Here is a 22,106-nt window from a genome sequence, read left to right as displayed (position 1 = left end):
GAATAAAAAAGGGGCCCAGTCGAAGGGCTTTTTGTGATGGGCTCAAATGAGAGAGCCCAATAAGCCCAACAACTGTAGAGAGTAACTGGGATTCCCTAAAACCCTAACAAATTCGTATCATTCTTCCTCCTCCTCCTCTAATGATTTCTTCCTTCTCAGTCACTCAAGTCTGAAGATTTTTATCGATAAACTGAAAGCGGGATCTTGTTCTAGCTGAAGATGTTTCGAGTTGCGAAATCAAGACCTGTTGAAACCCTAGCTCATCAGTTCCTCCAGCGATGCTTGGTAAGTGGCACTGCTAAAGGCAAAGCCAAGTTGAAAGCCGGCGTAACCCTAAAACGCTCTAAAATATCCACCAAGAAAGGCGCACAGGGCGGGGATTCTGCCGAACCTAAACGCAGACCTCAAGATGACGCGCAACAGCGCCTCTATGATCAGTGCATCAATGCCCCGACCCCGGTGCGGTACCTGAAGCCGAAAGAGAAGGCACGCGAGGCGGAGCGAGAGAAGCTCGGTCTTATTAGCCAGGATCGACAGCGCGAGATCGAGATCGCAAAGAAAGGCGGTAAGGCGGCCATGGGTGTTCCCGACGAGCCCATGATTATGGGGACTCCTGGGTTAGACCTCATTACGCTGGGGCTGGTTGATGCGGAGAAGATTCCTAAGTACGAGCTGACTGTGGAGGACGGCAGGAGGCTCGCCAAGGAGTATAGTCGGGTGCTAATGAGGAAGCACCGAGCTAGGCAGGCTGCAGAGACCGCATTTCTAAAATTGAAGAAGGAGGCCATTGAAGCGCTGCCTGAGAAGTTGAAGGCAGCCGCTTTGGTTCCCGATCTGTCGCCATTCCCCGCCAATAGGTTTATGGCAACGTTGACGCCACCGATTGAAGGGTACATTGAAAAAGTGATGGAAGCGGCAAGGAAGAGCGTTGGAAAGGAGAAGCTCAGATGACTGAGGGTTAGTAGTCAATGAGCTTTCCCTCTTGTTTGTTAATCTCCTTTACTTCCATGAAGGTTGTTGTTAGAGTTGAATTGAACACGATGTGATAGTCTGATAGATTATTGTTTTTGAATTTTAATTTATTGAAATAAAGAGAGGCTATTCCAGAGTCTGGATAGGTTTTCTGTATGACTTTGTTTGTGTACTTTAACTGAGACTAGCATGAAATAAACCCCAAGGAAGGAGACACCTCCTCTAATTTCATACTCAATGGAAAAACATAAATCTCTAATTTGCACTTTGGGGTAGATTTAGTAGCTTGGACATTTTGCTTGTAATATTGCTTTTCCTTTTTAGGCTAATGGCATTGAAACTTTCCGAGGGTTAGATGTACATTCCATTGCAGTAAAGTAACAATCTGATAAATATGGCTTCAACTTGAAACACTTATGCGTGGAGACCTATAGGATGCTAACTCTTGAATCCTTTCCCTTTTGATCAAGAATTCAATGCCATAAAGTTCAATGGTTTGGGTCATTCTCAGATACAGATCAATACTGATGAGTACATCACTTGTGGTCATCAATTCTTGCAATAATAATACAAGACGCTATTGTCTTTTGACAGAGTTGGTAAATTGCTGGGGGCGTGCTATTCTATGGTATCTGGAGGCATGCCAAGAATAGTTCAGATGCCCGAGAATTATTTGGAGCGCATTCAGTGGTGGTCGCCGTAGTTGGGAAATTTACCATGTACTTGCACTTTCCTCTCTTTTTTTGAAGGAATAAATTGTGGAAATTTAAATTAGTACTTTTTTTTTCTTTAATTTCTATTTCAATAACTCTTATAAGATAAAGAAAAGCAAACTGTTAGTGAAATTGTCTTGTTTATCATATTAGCAAGTATGTGCTTGTGTTTTTTGTACATATATTAGAAAGTATTAAGTATGTGTTAACTTTCACTCTTTCTTGGGTGTTTCTAAATAGAATTCTGTTGTTGTTGTTGTTAATCATCTGATTCTCTGGTAATTGACTGATCCGTATGATTACCAACTATGATTACAACTAAACCGTCAGTGAATACGTGAACTGCCTAACTATATTTTAGTATCTGAAAATTCTGCAGTATGTTAGGTTTAAATATCAAAGAACAATGATATAAAATCTGCAACTATAACCTAAAGAGATTTAAAAACAAGAAATAATAAGTTATATTTAAATGTCCGATGACTGCCTAACCAAAATACTATATATTTCTGATCTTCAAGTTTGTGTTTCCTTGAGTTTCTTGTCCTCTGCGTTGGGCTTTTTTGTAACACGGTGAGGAAAAACCTATCAAATTTGGTAATTAGAAAGAAAAAAACCCTGTATACCCCTAACTGGTACAAAGCAAGCTTGAACTAGAAGTCGTATTTTCCTTTTTGTTGGCTATACTAGTGATGATAATCTACCATGAATATACTTCAACTGTTAAACTCGTTAGGAATTGCAAAGTTAACGAATTGTTTAGGTGCTATGTTCCAGCGTTGCTTTACTTGGATCTTAGCAGTGGTGTACTTAATTTCTTTATTTTTTGAAGGGTATTTTCTGGTCTCACTAGTTTCACTTTTATTATTTCTAAATTCTGCTTCTTCCTAGACCGAAAGCTCACCCTTTCAATTTGTTGTTTAAACAAAGAATAGACTTCTTTTGTTTTTTGTAAGACTAATTATATAGGAATAGTGATCTGTAACATTGACTTGCTGTAATGATGGTTCAGCATATTCCTCGCCCTTCTTCTTTTGTTCTGCATCTTGACGCGCTGATTGAGGATATTTACTTATAATTTTTTGCTTTTCTGCCATTTTTCTTGTTTCCTTGCGTGTTGTTGCAACGTTTCAGCCTTTCTGGTTGCTTCAATGGCTTTTCCTCCTGCCTTTCTGCCTTTATTTTCATCTCTATCTTCCAGAGTTTCAGACATAAGATAAGCAGATGTAGCTCCCTACGAATGCTTATAACATGCATCACGTTTTGCAAAATCTATTTATCTGTTCCTTTTTTATTTGACTGGCATGCAAATTTTATTGCACAAGTGAAGGACACCTAGAAAAGTTTTACGAAATCTCTCATCTCCTCTGAATGATAATCAGTATTCAGTGAGCTCATTGCTACATCTTCATAGAGTTTTCAAAAAAATTAATAATTTTTATCTAGAAGTTGCTATAGAAAATCTTCCACAATTATATAAGACACATTTTTTTTTTTAATAATGTGTAATCCATCCAACTGTCCATTAGAGTCAGGACAGTTGAGTAGTTGACTGGTAAAATGCATAACAGCTGCATAAAAGAAAAAATGCATAAAAATTAACACGTACTTAAATGACCAAGACATGCGGTTCTATACAGTCATGGTAATACTAAATGACCAAGACATGTAATTATAATCATGGACTCATGTTCGTTAAGTAGTAAATACGTAGAAACAATGGACCAACAACCACTAGGCAAAGGTGATTAAGACATTTATTTGAATTGGGTGTATTCAAATTCGAGCCCCTAGTCTTATATATATATATAAACAAATATGGCTCTGGGCTGCGTCTCTCAATTTCTTATGTGTAAATTGTTGTGTTGCTGGTGATAATACTAAATGACCAAGACATGCAGTTATAGTCTTGGTCTTCAACTATATAGAAACAATGGCTCTTGGCTGCGTCTCTTATTTTTATTTTAAGATTATTTTTTTTCTGGTGATACTAAATGACCAAGACATGCAGTTATATATAGTCATGGTTGTTTCTGGTCATACTAAATAAATATGGCCTCTTTCAAGAGGTGATATAACTATAATGTTTGTGAGCTTCTTATTATTGAGTTCTGTTTGATAATTGTTTGGCTCTTATGAAGATAGAATACCGCACAAGCATGAAGGAATCTCTTGTCATTAGATTATAATTTGATCTAGAGACAATAAATAAATTTCAGAACAATCGATTCGAGCCGGTTTCTCTGTGTTGTGTTGTTTGGGCGTTGAGAGAAGCTGCATAATTCTTTCCGTTCTCAGTTTTCTTGGCAACCGAACAGAGGTTTATGGTTTTAGAGAGGTTCTGCGGATTAAGGTATGTTGGAAAGAATATGTTTAAGAGGTTCAAACCGTTAACTTAACAACCAACGATCTTTTGTTGAGTAGTAATTCTCTCTAATGATTGAAAACTTGAAGATTTGTAGATTCAGTCTAATTTATCTCTATTGTTTGATAATTTGTAGTTTGAGTGGAACAATATGTCGCTCAGAAGAGGAGGTTCTCAACAACAGAAGGTGCCTCAGAGGCGGATTACGCGGACTCAGACTGCTGGGAATCTGGGAGAGACGTTGGACAGTGAGCTGGTTCCTTCCTCACTGGTTGAGATTGCTTCCATTCTCCGTGTCGCCAACCAAGTTGAGGCTAGCAATCCCAGGGTTGCTTATCTCTGTAAGTCACAATTATGTCATCATCATCATACTTACATTTCTGGATTGCTTTGCTTGCCACAGCTCAAAATCAAGTAGAGCTAGTGAACATGGTTGTGGATGAATGACTTATAAAGAAATCTTGGTTGTACAAACCATGTGGTTTATAAAGAAATCCAAGTCCCTACCACGCTAAAATGTATTTTTCTAAACCTAACTACCATTAAATGAAACGGTTCAAGAAGAATAACGTGATGTAGGTGGTTGACCCCATGTATACACAGAAACCGCTAAAGTTAAAACGGATAATATTATTAGCATACAACTATATAATTAAGTATATAAAAGTACAAAAATATATTGCTAGAGATGTAGAAGAACCTACCATTTACCAACTGCTATGGCTGCCAGAAATCATTGCTAGAGATGGAGAGGTGAAGAAATTGAAACAAAATGAGAAGGGTGTAACGTGTTAATATAAAAGGCCCCCGAATGTTAGACCTAGCCCATACAATATGTCAAAGCCCACAAAGTAAGAGCCCAGGTCGAGGTGCTTGGACAAAGCCCACGAAAGGAGAGCCCACAAAAATCCGAGCTCTTCACTCCGTCTCACTTCCCTCACGTGGACGCCGTCGCTGCGCGACCCCTCGTATCGGTACAGTCGCTTGAGGGCGACATGGCCACCGATTCTGCGGCCACTGTGGCCCTCCCCGATGTCCTTCTCCACTGTCTATTACGTCCCTCACGATCCTCAATCTACCAATGTTGTCGTCCTCTCCCACTACCACCGTACGCCTCCATACCTCCGGGATCTCCACCTCGGTGTCACTTTCACTCTTTCCGAATATGGTACACAAAAACAGCCCAGCCGAATCCCAACCGAATCGGAACCGTATACCAACACAACTTTTTTAGATAGGGTGCGAGATTGCCGCACCCCAAACTTACCCACTGCGGGTGCGAAGACCCTCCAGGCGCACCCGTGCTTCATATGAAACATGTTGGACTCTGTCCTGCACTCCTTGGATTTACAACAGGTTATTAGACCTTGTAGTATTCACTGCTGAAAACCATGTTTAATGATTCAGCATACTTTGGCCTGATGGTGGACAATTGAACTTTGAGTTAGAGTTGTTCCCTCTTGATTTATGAATGGTTAGTCTCTCCTCCAAATTGATTGATAGCTTGGAACTTAATGTGCAAAGGCAGAATTTGAGGTAAGAATGTAAGATTTCTGAAAGAGAAACAACAAAACCTTCTATTTATAATTTGAAGTAAAACGGGCATAAGGTGTAAGATTTAGAGTAGATTCTTTGGGCAATTTTTGATTGTTTGTTCCGGCTATTTATTGCTTAATTCTATTTTCATTCACATTTTAGTGATTGAAATTGATCACAGTCGATGAACATTATGGTTTTGTGCACCTTTTCTTTCTTAATTGTGAATCTTTGCTTTTGGACTTGCCTCCTTATATATAATGAATCTTGTGTCTGTGCCTTTATTGTCTTAACAGTCTTTCTCCTAAATTCGATGGTCTTTTGTGAAGAAATACATACTTACCAATATGGATTCTGGATATAGGTCGTTTCTATGCCTTTGAGAAAGCTCACAGACTAGATCCCACATCTAGTGGACGTGGTGTTCGCCAATTCAAAACTGCACTTCTGCAACGTCTAGAAAAAGTAAGCTTTCATTTAACTTACTCATCAGATTTAGCTGTTATTTAATGTTATTCATTTTTTTTTCCCGTTTTAATAGATTGAGTATGTGCATTTTCTTTCTTTAAGCATACGTAATTTATGGATGGAAATTCCTTGAGAGTTTTTTTGAATGAAATTCATATAATTTTGTCCTTGGAGAAGAAGTGAGGACAAAAGAAAGGAGATCAGGTTTATAACGATAATTCTGGAAAAAATAGAAGCCCTTCGGGCCTTTGGTGCATTTTCAGTAATTGAGGAGGTATCTTGCTTAATAAGGGAGTGCAAATGGTAAACTTGAAAGTTGAAACAAACTTGGTTATGCTTATCTATTATTTTCTTTTTTTGACAATTTAGCAGTACTGGATATTCTTATTTTGTTTATCTTTAAACCTGTATGAAGAATGCAGCGATCCTTAGATGAACACAACTGATATTTCGTAGTTGAGTTAATTTTTTCTAGAATAATCATTTCAGGAATATTATTAAATGTCATTGGTTATGCTGTTTTTCCTTCCCCACTCAATGCTTCATTAAGTATGCAGTGAAATATCTCATTGTTTTGAAGGAAAATGAAATGACGTTGAGAGGAAGGACAATGAGTGATGCTCGTGAAATGCAGAAGTTTTATCAAGATTACTACACAAAATATATTCAAGCGCTGCAAACCGAGAAAGCTGACCGGTCAGTCTCGTTGCATAATTTGTCTGTACTCGTATTTTTTTGCAGGAATGAATTACTTTGTTATTGTACAAGTTACTAATATCAAGTTCACATTCCTAGCTCAGTGCTCAACTTTTAAAAGCATATCAAACAGCTGCTGTCCTATTTGAGGTTCTCAAGGCTGTCAACCAGACAGAGGCTGTGGAAGTTGCCGATGAGGTGAAATAGACAGTTTTTGATTCATGACTTGCAAAGATATATGTCTTGATAATTGTTGATCTAGCCCTTATGCATGCAAAGAAAAATGCACTCCTTCAAAACCTTGCTGTCTCAATTACGTATTTGTTTTTCTCTTTCTTCTCTGTGTAGATTTTGGAAGCTCACACCAAAGTTGCAGAAAAAACACAAATTTATGTACCTTATAACATCCTTCCCCTGGATCCTGATAGTCAAGATCAGGCTATTATGACATATCCAGAGGTTGGTTCCCCTTTCTGCATGGCTGATTCTAAAAACTTCCCCATATTTTAAGCATTTTTGAATACTATTAAAAGCTGTAATCCTTTATTTGATCTTTTAGATACAAGCTGCTGTTTTTTCACTTCGTAATACTAGGCGTTTACCTTGGCCAAAAGGCTACAAGAAGAAAGTAAACGAAGATATCCTAGACTGGCTCCAGGCTATGTTTGGTTTTCAGGTTAAGGACTGATTCATGTGTTGTCCATTCCCGATATTCTTGTGAGTTATCAGCATGTAACACTCCTCATATCCAATTGCAGAAGGATAATGTGGCTAATCAAAGAGAGCACTTGATTCTGCTGCTTGCAAATGTGCACATACGTCAGTTTCCAAAGCCTGATCAGCAACCTAGGGTCTCTCTCTTCTCAGATTTCTTGGTCTTGAAACTTACTTTGATTGATTTAACTTTTGATATTCTGTTATTCTCCACACTTTTTGTGTTCAGTTGGATGATCGTGCTTTAACAGATGTGATGAAGAAACTTTTTAGAAACTACACAAAGTGGTGCAAGTACTTGGGCAGGAAAAGTAGCTTGTGGTAAGATGTCTGACATGAAGATTTTGAAATTTATCATATCATCATATTTCATCAATTCTGTGAGGAGATTTACATTCTTAGAATGAGAAACATGGTCGTGTTGCTGTTTTTTTTTTCTTTTTTCTTTTTCTTTTCTTTGCCTTCAGTTAATTCTCAAAGGAGCATCTTACTTTTTGTTATTCATGGTTCTTGCATCTAATATCAATTGTTTTCATAGTCAGTTTTTTTTCCTGGTTTTGTGAAACTTGTAGGTTGCCAACTATTCATCAAGAGGTGCAGCAGAGACAGCTACTGTACATGGGTCTATATCTTCTTATATGGGGTGAAGCTGCAAACTTGAGATTCATGCCAGAATGCCTCTGCTATATTTATCACCATGTATGCAGAAAAACTCTTGTGTTTCCTTTCTTATGTATCCTTTAGCTTATTTTCCTCTTCATATTTTTGAGAAGTTATGGTTCTTGACCTTAAAAGTTTTACAATCTTATTATTAGGACATACAATTTTGATGACTTAATTTTGTGTAGGAAATATTTTGTCGCATGTGCATGGCATTCACAAAGGGACACTCCATAGTCCATAATCATAATAAAAAAGTTGAATGTGCTGGAATAAAGTAAATAGATTATTACGAAGATAAACTTCTTAAAACTTTATTTTTCATTTGTGCTCAGAGGTTAAAACCATCTATGTTAACCATTTTTAAGAGAACAAAAAATGGTTCTAGTGTATTTCCTATAGGAGGTAGCATTGAAATGGTCTGGATGTTTTCTAAATTGCTAATCGCCCCTTGAATGTCAAAGTACATAAAGAAACTTCATTCCTTTATTGACTATTGGTTACATGATTTAGTGGCATCGATAACAGCCAAAACAGAAATGTAAATTACAAATATTTGGTCGGTATATGAATCCTTGATGAAAAATTTATTTGTACCTACTGTGCAGACTGCTTATTAATCCTATCAAGATTAAGTCTCCTCCATTCCTTCTGCCTACATATCCCTTCTACTTTATCCATGTCATTCTAGTATTCTTCGCTTCTCCTCTTAATCAACTCCCCTCCTTGATTTTTACATCGTTTGGCAAATAGTCAAATACTAAAAGAGAATAAACATAGCATGCCTTTAATTGAAAAAATTTATCACCGCCATCAAAGCCCTTTTATCGCAAAAAGGGTCGGGGTTGGATATGATAAGAAATATAAATACAACTAAGTGATATTTTAAAATCGTGTGAAATAAGCACATCACACATGCATCTTAGTATATGGCAATATGTTGAATGGCTGGATGAGCTTCCTTTTACATGGTTTTTAGTAGTACCGAGGACGAACATGTGGCAAGAGGCTGTGAAATCTAATGGTGGGCCGCTACTTTATGTGGATCAAGTTTTTCTTCATCTCAAACCTGCTTGGGTAGAATTGGAGATCGTCGTGTTGTATTGAGGGTTGAGGTCAAAAGCATTGTGGAAAAAAAGTTATGTCAACATGATCTACATGAAAAACAATTGGCTTAGATATCCATATTTCATGAACTAATTAGAGTTAAAAGAGAGAAGCATATCACGTTTTGGTAGTTCTTCGAAGTTCGAATACATATTTGATGATACGTGGTGTTAGTGTTATGGTTCTTCAATTTGAGAATGAGTGCTTCTTAGGAGTTGAGGAAGCAGCCGGCTAAAATTTTCTTCGTGTTGTAAACCTCATGTATCTGTAGATGGCGTTTGAACTGTATGGAATGCTTGCTGGGAGTGTCAGTCCACTGACGGGTGAGCATGTAAAGCCAGCCTATGGTGGTGAAGACGAGACTTTCTTAAGGAAGGTAGTGAAGCCAATATATGACATAATAGCAAAGGTACAGCTTCTGCTTGTTTTCGTGACTGTATCTTTTTTTTGCTTATTTTCTTTTCAATTAGTGTAGTTTTGTAGTTTCTTTTAACTGTTTATTGTTCACAGGAAGCTAAAAGGAACAGAGAAGGAAGGTCCAAACACTCCCAATGGAGAAACTATGATGATTTAAACGAATACTTTTGGTATTACGCTTTTGAGCTATCTACCTCAGTATGCTGTTTCCAATTGTATTGACTGTGACTTACATATTCTTGTGTTGGCTTGATACTGTAGGTCAGTTGATTGTTTTCAGCTGGGCTGGCCTATGCGTGCTAATGCTGACTTTTTTTGCCTGCTGCCAGAGGAGCTTCTGTCAGACAATGTTGAGGTAGATTATAATTGTTTTGCTCTTTTCTGATTTGACTAGAAACATCGCTTTCTCTCAGTGTTCTCAAGCCTTCTTGATCTGGTTATGTCAAGAAAAACATCCAAAAAGGGTGGAGGAAGTTTAGTCTGACTTATATAATATTGAACTGACATGGGTGTATTGGATCCCAATTTTTTTACTCACAATTTATTTCATGCTGTACTGCGTCACCATTTCATACATTCTTGTCACCTGAAATTAAAATCAGACTAATCAGTTTCACCTGTGTTTTACCTGTCAGAAGTAATTTTCTTATTTTCATTTATAGAAATGGATCCTTTGTGAACCTGATTTTCATTTATAGAAATGGATCCTTTGTGAACCTGACTATGGTTTTGAATAAAATCTTTCATATTGGATATTCATGATACTTAGGGAAAGAAATCAGGTACTGGGGATCGATGGATTGGAAAAATTAATTTTGTCGAAATCCGCTCTTTTTGGCATATCTTCCGAAGTTTTGATAGGATGTGGAGCTTTTATATTTTGTGTTTACAGGTAAACCTCTTCCTATCTTTCTTTTTTTGGGTTTAATTAATATTTCGTATTGTGACTTTATCTGTTATGCTCGCACATGCTGTCCAATAAAGGCAATGATCATTATTGCTTGGAATGGGTCGGGGAAATTAAGTTCCATATTTGAGGGCGACATTTTCAAGAAAGTTTTGAGCATATTCATAACTGCAGCAATATTGAAGTTTGCACAAGGTAGAAATAGCCCTTCCATAATACTGGCTCTTACATTGTTACACTACCTAGTCAATGTCTTATGTCTATAATCTAGTTATTGGTCCTACTCTTTTCTTCCCATGCTTGCTTATATCTGCTTTGATTTATAACTTTTCCAGTTCTTACATATTTGTGCTGTCATGAGTCATATTATGTTGAATTTTGGATCTTTTGATAAAGTAATTTTTTACATGATGTACTCCCGTGCACAAGGCTCCCAATTGAACCTGTGACCTCTAGGTTGCACCCCTGTGATTCTACCACTGAGCCACATGTTTGCTTGTATTAATTGGAGTCGTATATTGAAAGAATTTGAAATCAGGATTGTGTGGCGGATCCAATCTATAACTTGAGAGTGACTCCTATTCTCGAATTAGAATAAGAGTTGCATGTAGTTCCTAACTGCATTGCCCAACATTTTAAGGAAATTTAATACATCAATATCCATGCTATTGAGCAAGTTCGTAGCAAAGTACTTAGTTTTTGGGCTTGATTCTCCTAGGCTGCATTTAAGGAGTAATGACTTGGATACATATATCATAAATTTCACATAATAGACATTAGACACCGTTCCATGTCCAAACCATGGAAATAGCCTTTGTAATCATACCCTGCCAGCACTTTCGAAGTTCTGTGCACTGGGTTTTATTCCTTTCTTTTAACTAATGCATCCTTGAAATTATGATATGCTACATTTTATCAGGCCTTCTTCTTATGCATTATTCTTCTTTTAAAATTGAGTTAGAAAATTAATTTTTGAATTTGGACCATGCAATATCTTCTTGAGTTATAATAACCAATCATCTCCTTTATAAATATCACTTAGTTACTTCACTTTTTCTTTCCCTGTTTTTCAGCTGTCCTTGATATAATTTTGAGCTGGAAATCCTTGCGTAGCATGTCAAATCAAGTCAAGCTAAGATATATTTTGAAGGTTGTTTCTGCTGCAGCATGGGTTGTAATTATGCCAGTAACTTACGCGTATAGTTGGAAGAAACCTCCTGGATTTGCACAGGCCATTAAGAGTTGGTTTGGCAATGGTCCAAGTTCACCTTCTTTATTCATTGTGGCGGTTCTTATCTACTTGTCTCCAAACATACTATCTGCAACTTTATTTCTGTTCCCATTCATACGCCGCTTTCTTGAGAGGTCAAATAATAGGATTGTCATGCTCATAACATGGTGGTCTCAGGTATGTGGAGGGTGTTTGACAGCTTTTTGGTGAAAAGTTCCAAAACAATTTTTTTATATGTCATTTTATGTAGTTTAGTTTTCTGTATATCAATTTGTATTACTACTGTTGCAATTTTACTCAAAAAGATAATGCATGGCAGCCTCGCCTTTATGTTGGACGAGGGATGCATGAGAGCTCAATGTCACTACTCAAGTAAGAGTTCAAATTTCGCTTATTGGGCGGCTTTGATAAGATGCTGTTCATACTAAATAAATAATGATTGTTACTTTTGATTTCACAGGTACACTTTGTTTTGGGTTCTCCTGATGGCCTCAAAATTAGCATTCAGCTATTATGTAGAGGTTTGTCTGTTACTAATCCAAATTTATTATGCAAACCATTTCTCTGTCAAGTAGCAAGTCCACAAATTACGTACTTTCTAGTACAAGCATTCATTTTAATGGATGAACTGGTCTCCAAAAATACTTGTGACAAATGATGAACAAGCTGCAGTTTTATGCACGATTCTAATTGGGAGTTAGATTCTTAGTCATAAATGTTTTAACTGCCATGGAATTAAGTGATGATATTACTGAAACTGGTGCCCAAGGCCAATATATTTTGTGTTTATGTTTATACAATGTCATTCCATCGAGAGTTTAAGGAATGATAAGTGACTAGTGTATACGTGAATTAAATGGTATGAGTTGATAAATTCAAGACTAAGAACTGGTGAATAATCTTGATGCACTGTTCACACTGGAGGTGAAGTTTATGGAGCTTTAATAGAACTTTCCAATGATAACAATACTTATGTTTTGAGAAACCAGCTTGATGTTTGGAATTGATTGTAATGAACAGACAGTTTTGCTTTTGAGTGGGCTGAGGTTCTAATTTAAACAGATGCTTGGCATTCTGTTTCATCTGATGCTGTTGCATCCAATTTGAATCTTTGATCTTGTAAAATTGCAAGTAAACTTACTGCTGATATTAATGATACATCTTTAATGAAAAGTGAATGGTACTGGTTATTACAATCACTATTAGTGCCAGATGACACCAGTACTGATTCCTTTGCTTTGAATACTTGCAATGTCAGCTTTAAAAAAGAAAAAAAAAATATTTGTAACATTACCTGATATTGAGAAATTGGAAATGACATCGATTATTGAACATTATTTCATACAATTATGGACTGTAGTGAAGATTCTAAAAGCTTTTTGGGGTTGAGGCCCTGAGAATTAGTAATATTCATCAATCCAAAAGATCCCTTTGAATCTTTATTTTTCTATTGCAGATTAAGCCACTTGTGGGTCCAACAAAGGCTATCATGAAAGTACACATAAATTCTTATCAATGGCATGAGTTCTTCCCCCAAGGTAATGTTATATATCCAATGATTTTTCTCCCTTGTGAAAATTGGTTGAAATGAGTGACACGGTTGTTTGTTTGGTGCAGCTAAGAACAACATCGGAGTTGTGATTGCACTCTGGGCTCCTGTTATTCTTGTATGATGTTGTTGATCATTTATCATAATTTCTGTCCATTGAATTTTTTCATGTGTTTTTATTTGTATTAAACCTATGAGACTCTCTCCAGGTTTATTTTATGGATACTCAAATTTGGTATGCTATCTACTCAACCATATTTGGAGGTATATATGGTGCTTTCCGTCGTCTTGGAGAGGTGGGTAAAGATTCATTAGCTTCATTGTGTCTATGAGGGCCTGATTATTTTGATAGCTTAACCACTCGTCAAAACTGTGGCAGTATATTTTTATTTTGTAAGAGAAAGAGGGAACTTATAGTATGGTGGGTAATATGTGCTAAGCATTAGCAGATAGCATATACTTATTTTATAAAAGACCTATCCAGAAGTAGAATTTGAGGAAATGTAGGATATATTGTCTTGACTTGTTCCATATTCAGGTATCACTGTCCATAATCCATATTGCCGATATAAACTATAATTTAGCTAAAGTTTACCTTGTATTTGGTAATACCTTGTTTCCTTTTCCACTATTGTAGCATACCATCTTAAGCTGATTTGTAATTTGTATCACTTGTGTGACTATTCTCTGGTGTCATAACACTGGTTGTGGTCAGTAAGCTTTCAATGTTTTGAACGTTTTGAGTTTTCCCCTGATAACTTTTGTCAATTTTGCTGCCTGGGACCAAAATACCAGTGTATGCGGATCGTGAAAGGCGTTAATGTGATATGTACGCACTTGCACACATGGGCCCTTCAACATAATTAGTCCGATGCAAAATGTTGAAAATGCACAGAGATGAGCCTACCATGAGGCTTATTTATATGAGATTTTTCTCTATCATGATAAAAAAAGTACATGCAGTTTACTTTTCACATATATTGACCAGAAATGATAGTAGGTTGGAACTTGGAGACTCTAAACCTTATTCTTTATGATATGTTATTCGGCTTCAGATCCGAACATTGATGCTGCTGAGGTCTAGATTTCAATCATTACCTGGTGCTTTTAATGCCTGCTTGATTCCAGCAGAAACTGATGAGAAGACAAAGAAGAAGGGATTGATAGCCACCTTTTCCCGTAAATTTTCTGAGGTAGTACTATCATTTTAGTAAGTCTAATTCACAGGGTTATTAAACCTAAATATTTCTCATCATTCAATTATTCTAAAAGGCCCGCTCAAATTCTAATAAAATAATGTTGGTGACTCAGACCCCATCTAATAAAGAGAAGGAGGAAGCAAGGTTTGCTCAGATGTGGAACAAAATCATCACCAGCTTCAGAGACGAGGATCTGATTAGTAACAAGTAACACTCCACATAGAACAGGGTGAACTTGAGTCTCTTAAATTTTCCTTTTTAACATGGTAAAATTTTTGACATTTGCAGGGAAATGGACTTGCTGCTTGTCCCATACTGGGCTGACCATGATTTGGAACTCTTTCAGTGGCCTCCATTTCTGTTGGCTAGCAAGGTTTGCTAATATATTAATTTATTATGGAGGTTCTTCCTTGACCCTTTTAAAACCTAAAAATTGTTAGTCATGCCCTTTTTGTTTTGTAGATCCCAATAGCATTGGATATGGCAAAAGACAGCAAGGGAAGAGACCGAGATCTGAAAAAGAGATTGGCTGTAGACAATTATATGCACTGTGCAGTTCGTGAGTGTTATGCTTCTTGTAAAAATATCATAAATTTCTTGGTTCTTGGAGAACGTGAAAAAATGTGAGTTATATACTGTATGTAAAATTAGATCAATAGAGAACTAAATTTATTAGATGTGTCTTCCTATTTTCCTGATGGTTTGTTTTGTGCAGGGTTATTAATGATATTTTCTCGAAAGTTGATGAACATATAAGGAACGGAACTTTGATTAAAGAACTGACCATGAGGGCTCTTCCCAGCCTTTATGAACAATTTGTAGAGTTAATCAATTACTTGGTATCTTTTTACTGAAACTGAAGCTTTTGCATATAGCAGGTTAGTTAACAATAATATTGAGTCTTAATAGTCTTAACTGTTACAGTTGGCCAATAAGAAAGAGGATAAGGATCAAGTTGTCATTGTTTTGCTCAACATGCTGGAGATTGTAACCAGGGACATTATGGAGGATGAGGTTCCAAGGTACATTATGCGGCTGCTATTTCTTTAAATGTCATTATGTACAAGTCATTCTTATACTTCCATTATTTTCCTACAGTTTGCTTGATTCAAGTCACGGTGGATCTTATGGGCAACATGAGAGGATGACTCCCCTTGAGCAACAACGTCAGTTTTTCGGTCAGCTAAAGTTTCCAGTTATGCCTGAAACAGAGGCTTGGAAAGAAAAGGTGAGTTTCTTGTGCATAGTATCTTCTGTGGCAAACTCCGCTGTCTGAATTTTGGTATGTGGTATCTCTTCATGTAATTTGGTTTTTTTTTTTGTCATAATCTTTTTATATATTTTGTCTGTTAATAAAATATTCAATTGAATGCTGGACATAGGAGTGTTTATCAAAAAATTTATCATGGTCTGTAGATCAGAAGGCTCCATCTGTTGCTTACAGTGAAGGAGTCTGCTATGGATGTGCCAGCTAACCTAGAAGCTGGAAGACGCCTTTCTTTCTTCTCCAATTCTTTGTTCATGGACATACCTACTGCACCCAAAGTCCGAAATATGCTTTCTTTCTCGTAAGCTTTCTTCATGTAGAATTCCTGTAACCGTCATATTCTCCATGACTGCTGCATATAACACTGGCAACACTAACTTACTGCGATAGCTGACAGTATAACATGCACTTAATATAGAGTTCATTTATGCAAATTGATGTTTTTACTAATTTTGTTGTAGAGTCCTAACTCCTTACTACAAGGAAGCAGTTCTTTACTCCATCAATCACCTGGAAAAGCCAAATGAAGATGGGGTTTCTATCCTATTTTACTTGCAAAAGATCTTTCCAGGTTGGCCCTGCTGTATCTTTTATGTTTGCTTTGGTTTTTGGCTGTCCCCACTCTCCATCCACTGTTTTATCAAATGTGACCTAAAATAATGTATTATTGCAAATCTATGACTCCTTTCAGATGAATGGACGAACTTTCTTGAACGAGTTGGATGCACTAGCGAAGAAGAGCTTCGAGCAACGGAAGAACTGGAGGAAGAACTGCGTTTATGGGCTTCATATAGAGGCCAAACGTTGACCAAAACTGGTATGTATGCCCTCTCTGTCTCCTTGGAAGGTACTTGAAATTGTTACATCTAGTTTTGTATGACTAAGTTTGCTATTTTTTTTCCTTCTTTTTCTCCTTACCCGTTGAAAAAATAAAATCCTTCTATAAATTAGTTCGAGGGATGATGTATTACCAAAAAGCATTGGAGCTTCAGGCTTTCCTTGATATGGCAAAGGATGAAGGTGTGCTTCAATGCTAGGTTCATTAACTTGTGATACTTCATTTTGTGTGCATTAACACAATCTTCCTCTCCATGTTTTTTTTATTCAGATTTAATGAAAGGCTACAAGGCCATTGAATTGAATTGTGAGAAACAATCAAAGAGTGAAAGGTCATTATTGGCTCAGTGCCAGGCCATAGCTGATATGAAATTTACCTATGTGGTATCCTGCCAGCAATATGGAATTCATAAACGATCTGGTGATCGTCGTGCTGCAGATATATTGAAGCTCATGACAATGTATGAGAGTCAAATTTGACTTTACAGTGGTTATTGCTTTTATGAAAAGGATTTTAATTTTTATACTTTCCCTGTGATAGGTACCCATCTCTTCGTGTAGCTTACATTGATGAAGTTGAAGAAACTAGTAAAAATAAAACCAAAAGGACAGTTGAGAAAGTTTATTATTCAACTCTTGTCAAGGCTGCACTGATCAAGCCTATTGATTTTTCTGAGCCTATTCAAAATTTGGATCAGGTACAAATGTTATGCACCCTCAATGCGCAAATATTGTTTTTTGCTTATACTCTTACCTATAATCTTTGGTAACTGGAAGTTCTTCTTTAAAGGCCATCCTGGGGGATATCTTTCTAGGGTAGGTGGTTGGGTAGGATAGAAAGTCGGGGGCTTCAATAATGCTGCTTGCGATTTTTTAAATGGCTATGTTAGGTAGGAATGCTTTAAGGATTTAGTTTTAAATCTGCTAGAAGAAATTCATTTCTAGGGTCTTTCATCCTTAAATATCATTTTACAGGTTATTTATCGGATAAAGCTTCCTGGACCTGCAATTTTGGGTGAGGGGAAGCCAGAAAATCAAAATCATGCCATTATTTTTACCCGTGGAGAAGGCCTGCAAACAATAGATATGAATCAGGTATTATTTTTATTTCTCATTGCTATTCATTGGAACTTCAGTATCTTGTGTGGATAGTTAATATTCATTGAATAGGATAACTATATGGAAGAAGCCTTGAAAATGAGAAACTTGCTGCAAGAATTTCTTACCAAGCATGATGGCATGAGATATCCAACCATACTTGGACTTAGAGAGCATATATTCACTGGCAGGTACTTCAATCATTGTTCTTCCTAGGAAATAAAATTATGGGAGCATTGCTGTTGTATATTATGGTCACGGCTTCATTGTGATTGTGCAGTGTTTCATCCCTGGCATGGTTTATGTCAAATCAGGAGAATAGTTTTGTAACAATTGGGCAGAGATTATTGGCCAGCCCTTTGAAGTAAGATTCTTTATTTTGCTTTTCTCATAATATGTTCATGGATTTTGTTTCATTGATATTCTGAAATTATCATGTTCATGCATCATTTTGTGACCACATTTGCCTGGATTGTGGGTTGGGTATGATTCTAAACCAGGCGGTCTTCTTAACCTTCGGCATCATAATAATAAATTATGTACTTGAAATGCTTACTTTTGGGATAAAGATTTTGATGATGATGATTATGACCTTGTGGGTTTGGCATGGATTAATGCTTCCCAGTTTGTGGGACTTACATGGGACTTTGATTATGTAACTTGTGCACACTTGCTGAAAAATCACCATGGTGATATTCGTGCTCCGTAGAATGTGACATATCTGGATGTCTCATTCTAAAGTAGGTGTTTATGTAAATATATGTTGTGATTTTGCCACTATTCCATTTATTTCTAACATGGTGAGCAACAATTTTCAATTGCTGTCAGAGTTCGGTTCCACTATGGTCATCCAGATGTATTTGATAGACTGTTTCATCTGACTAGAGGGGGTGTCAGCAAAGCGTCTAAAGTCATCAACTTGAGCGAGGACATATTTGCAGGCACTTCTTTAGCCTTTCGTCTTTAAATTGATGAGTATTTGCTCGTTTTACTGCTGATTGAGCATCTAAACTATATCTCTTTGCCCTGCAGGTATTAATTCTACATTACGCGAAGGAAATGTCACTCATCATGAATATATACAAGTTGGAAAGGGAAAGGATGTGGGCCTTAACCAGATTGCTATGTTTGAGGCAAAGATAGCTGATGGGAATGGTGAACAGACATTGAGTCGCGACATATATCGCCTTGGGCATCGGTTTGATTTTTTCCGGATGCTGTCCTGTTATTTTACTACAATTGGCTTCTATTTTAGCACCTTGGTATGTATTTGATGCACTTCTTCTCTACATATTAATATATTATTGATGCTTGTCTGATGTGCTCTCGTTTGTTGGTTGGCAGTTAACTGTCCTCTCGGTCTATGTGTTTCTGTATGGCCGCCTTTATCTCGTCCTTAGTGGACTTGAAAAAGGATTAAGTACTCAGCCAGCAATTCGAGATAATCAAGCTCTTCAAGTGGCTCTTGCTTCTCAGTCCTTTGTTCAAATTGGGTTCTTGATGACCTTGCCTATGGTGATGGAAATCGGTTTAGAAAATGGCTTTCGTAATGCATTTACTGATTTTGTATTGATGCAATTACAGTTAGCGCCTGTATTTTTCACATTTTCTCTTGGAACAAAGACACACTATTATGGTAGGACATTGCTCCATGGGGGAGCACATTATAGAGGTACAGGACGTGATTTTGTCGTTTTCCATGAAAAGTTCGCGGACAACTATCAGCTCTATTCTCGCAGCCATTTTGTGAAGGGGTTTGAGCTTTTGATTCTCCTTCTTGGGTACCACATTGTAGGCTCTTCATTTAAAAGCACAGTTGCATATATCTTGATCACTGTATCAACATGGTTCATGGTGGGGACATGGCTTTTTGCCCCTTTCATCTTCAATCCGTCCGGCTTTGAGTGGCAAAAGATTGTCGATGACTGGACACATTGGAATAAATGGATCAATAATCACGGAGGGATTGGCGTGTCTCCAGAAAAAAGTTGGGAATCCTGGTGGGAAACAGAGCAAGATCATCTCCGTCATTCTGGGAAGCTTGGTATCACAGTGGAGATATTGTTGGCATTGCGTTTCTTCATCTTTCAGTATGGGCTTGTGTATCACCTCTCATTTACAAGGAAAACCCAAAGTTTTCTGGTACGCATCTTTTGCTTTATGATTTATGATGATATTTACAAACCTCAAATAAACATCTTTTTAAATTGCTTTTTAATTAGGTTACTATGTTGATTGACTGTCACTGGATTTTCAGGTATATGGAGCTTCATGGGTGATCATCATTGTAGTGTTGTTGGTGCTGAAGGTAAGTTGGAAGAAGTCATCAAAAACCATATTAGTCTTGATCAGCCAATTAAGACAAAAGCTTCATATCATATTTTTTTTAAAACTATTTTGTTGTACTCTGACAGGCCAATTCTGTTGGAAGGAGACGATTTAGTGCAGACTTCCAACTTGTGTTTCGGCTTATAAAGGGTCTCATATTCATCACATTTCTTTCTATTATCATTGTCCTGATCGCCCTTTCTCATATGACTCTACGAGATATCGTCGTCTGCATTCTTGCTTTCATTCCAACTGGATGGGGTTTGCTATTGGTGAGTGCATGATTCAGTCATCACCTTTTCGTTCATCGTACTTTTAATTCTTTTCTTTGTTTCTCTTTTTTTGTCCCTACGTGTACAGTTGCATATTATTTGCTAGAAGAATGCTGGTTCTTGATAATAAGTTTTTTTTTTTTTTTGTTTCTTCTTCTATAGATTGCGCAAGCATTGAAGCCGCTGGTGAAACAAACTGGATTTTGGGGATCGGTACGAACACTTGCCCGTGGTTATGAAATGATCATGGGTTTGCTTTTATTCACCCCTGTTGCATTACTGGCATGGTTTCCATTTGTTTCCGAATTCCAAACACGTATGCTGTTCAACCAAGCATTTAGCAGAGGTCTGCAGATCTCCCGTATCCTTGGTGGACCAAGGAAGGACAAGGATCGCTCTTCAAAAAGCAAGGACTAACACTTCACAGATCAGCCTCTCACCGATATAGTGAGATATACACACACACACACATATTTTCCTCCTGTCAGTAACTTATAACTTTCACTGAGGATAATCATTTTTATATCTGTGTATTACTGTATAGATGGTTCACATATATGTGTCTTTGTGTGGAAGGGCGGAGCCAGGAAGTGAGGGGTGGGTTATTGCATTTTGGTTTGCTCAAAAAAAGTTAGCGGATAAACTTTTTTTTAGGGTTACTTTACAACAATGCAACTTATTAAAATGATATTAGCGATGAACATCATCTTAATGTTTTGTCTCATAAAAGGTTAACATAAATACATATTAAAATTGATGAAAATTAATCAAAGATCATATAAGACGAAATAATATGTAAATATTGTTATGTATTGTTGTTTAGATATACACATAATATATATATATAAAGTATTATATTTGGTTAAGATATATATAAACATGTATATATGTGTGTGTGAAGTATATACCTTGAGTATATTTTTTAGGCTTTGTGTGGTAGTTTTTTGTTATTGGCTTAAATTGGTTCGTAAAGTATTGGTTGAGGTGGGTTTGTTTTGTATTGGCTTGAAACCATGTGTGGGAGTTTTAGAAATTAATGATTGGCTAGGTTTAAAACCATGTGTGGGAGTTTGAGACATCATTGGTTTTGATTGTTTCATTTAACATACAATTACTCACATACCCTTTATTACAAACACATTTTTACTTCCTATGTAATTAGAAAAATAGCAAGAATTGGAAGTAATAAAAATTCACAAAACAACAAAACAAACCCAAGAAAAGATTGAGTCAACAGGACCTGAAAAATATTCAATCTCGCAAAATAAAGCTCGACATAATCATATAATAATTGGAACAAGTTTATAAATAGCGACATAATGTCAATATGGTCATGTCTACTTGGCAAAATCATCCAAAAGATAACCTGTGAAATGCAAAATTACAATCACCAAATAAAACTTGTAACACACTGCTTGAATAGATGGAGGATAGTTCTTAGGAAAATGGAGGAGAGTTGTAGGCGAAATAGAGGAGAGTATTACCTAGAAAGAGCCGCGAGGGGTCTTCGCAAAATGGAGCTGCGGTTGCTGTGCGACTATCTGATATGTGAGAAATTGATGTTGTATTGTGTTGGTAGGGCTAAGGGCAAAGTTGACATATGATTTGTAAGGTGAGGGTATATTTGGATATTAATTTTTAAACCAACAAGAACCCACCGATTTGGTGGGTTGTAAAAGTGGATCAAAACCTTCATTAATTGGTTTCCCTTGTTTTTTAAAACCAATCATTTAAAATGTTAAAAAAAACTATCACACATGATTAAAGTGA

At 36.8% G+C, this 22,106-nt stretch overlaps 2 protein-coding genes across 5 annotated transcripts; both read left to right on the top strand.

Moving 5' to 3' along the window:
* Window positions 1-122: 122 nt before the first annotated feature.
* Window positions 123-4,324, top strand: LOC120013270. Of its 3 annotated transcripts, none has more exons than XM_038865024.1 (2): window positions 123-957; window positions 4,187-4,324. In XM_038865024.1, the coding sequence occupies exon 1, from the start codon at window positions 220-222 to the stop codon at window positions 949-951; it is 732 nt and encodes a 243-aa protein (XP_038720952.1). In that variant the 5' UTR covers window positions 123-219; the 3' UTR covers window positions 952-957; window positions 4,187-4,324. The 3 variants fall into 3 exon arrangements, with proteins under 3 accessions (XP_038720952.1, XP_038720953.1, XP_038720951.1); XM_038865025.1 differs by lacking the exon at window positions 4,187-4,324 and adding an exon at window positions 1,484-1,817; XM_038865023.1 differs by lacking the exon at window positions 4,187-4,324 and adding an exon at window positions 1,567-1,817 and having other exon boundaries at window positions 124-957.
* LOC120013267 (callose synthase 1-like) lies at window positions 3,780-20,911 on the top strand. Of its 2 annotated transcripts, XM_038865021.1 has the most exons (43): window positions 3,780-4,038; window positions 4,187-4,391; window positions 5,951-6,051; window positions 6,635-6,750; window positions 6,855-6,948; window positions 7,099-7,209; window positions 7,310-7,426; window positions 7,509-7,601; window positions 7,694-7,785; window positions 8,037-8,163; window positions 9,503-9,640; window positions 9,742-9,818; window positions 9,910-10,003; window positions 10,418-10,540; window positions 10,633-10,750; window positions 11,629-11,963; window positions 12,106-12,158; window positions 12,247-12,307; window positions 13,243-13,324; window positions 13,404-13,453; window positions 13,545-13,631; window positions 14,391-14,528; window positions 14,647-14,741; window positions 14,823-14,907; window positions 14,997-15,157; window positions 15,250-15,373; window positions 15,459-15,556; window positions 15,633-15,762; window positions 15,951-16,102; window positions 16,263-16,372; window positions 16,493-16,618; window positions 16,753-16,821; window positions 16,910-17,099; window positions 17,180-17,336; window positions 17,614-17,733; window positions 17,809-17,927; window positions 18,017-18,100; window positions 18,565-18,677; window positions 18,769-18,998; window positions 19,081-19,878; window positions 19,994-20,044; window positions 20,151-20,336; window positions 20,499-20,911. In XM_038865021.1, exons 2-43 carry the CDS (start codon window positions 4,202-4,204, stop codon window positions 20,751-20,753), a joined length of 5,850 nt encoding a protein of 1,949 aa, XP_038720949.1. In that variant the 5' UTR covers window positions 3,780-4,038; window positions 4,187-4,201; the 3' UTR covers window positions 20,754-20,911. The 2 variants fall into 2 exon arrangements, with proteins under 2 accessions (XP_038720949.1, XP_038720948.1); XM_038865020.1 differs by lacking the exons at window positions 3,780-4,038; window positions 4,187-4,391 and adding an exon at window positions 4,974-5,406.
* Window positions 20,912-22,106: the final 1,195 nt, after the last annotated feature.

Source organism: Tripterygium wilfordii, chromosome 13 (genome assembly GCF_013401445.1).
Source record: "Tripterygium wilfordii isolate XIE 37 chromosome 13, ASM1340144v1, whole genome shotgun sequence".
NCBI lineage: Eukaryota > Viridiplantae > Streptophyta > Magnoliopsida > Celastrales > Celastraceae > Tripterygium > Tripterygium wilfordii.
The sequence above is the reverse complement of the archived record's forward strand: the minus strand, read 5'-3'. Positions and strand labels throughout refer to the sequence as shown.

Bases quoted from the DNA above. Each gene is read 5' to 3' on its own strand.
- LOC120013267 (XM_038865021.1), top strand. From the start codon at position 4,202: ATGTCGCTCAGAAGAGGAGGTTCTCAACAACAGAAGGTGCCTCAGAGG. The intron at 11,964-12,105 runs GTATGTGGAGGG...AATGCATGGCAG, and splicing joins TCATAACATGGTGGTCTCAG to CCTCGCCTTTATGTTGGACG. The intron at 14,742-14,822 runs GTAACACTCCAC...TGACATTTGCAG, and splicing joins GAGGATCTGATTAGTAACAA to GGAAATGGACTTGCTGCTTG.
- LOC120013270 (XM_038865024.1), top strand. From the start codon at position 220: ATGTTTCGAGTTGCGAAATCAAGACCTGTTGAAACCCTAGCTCATCAG.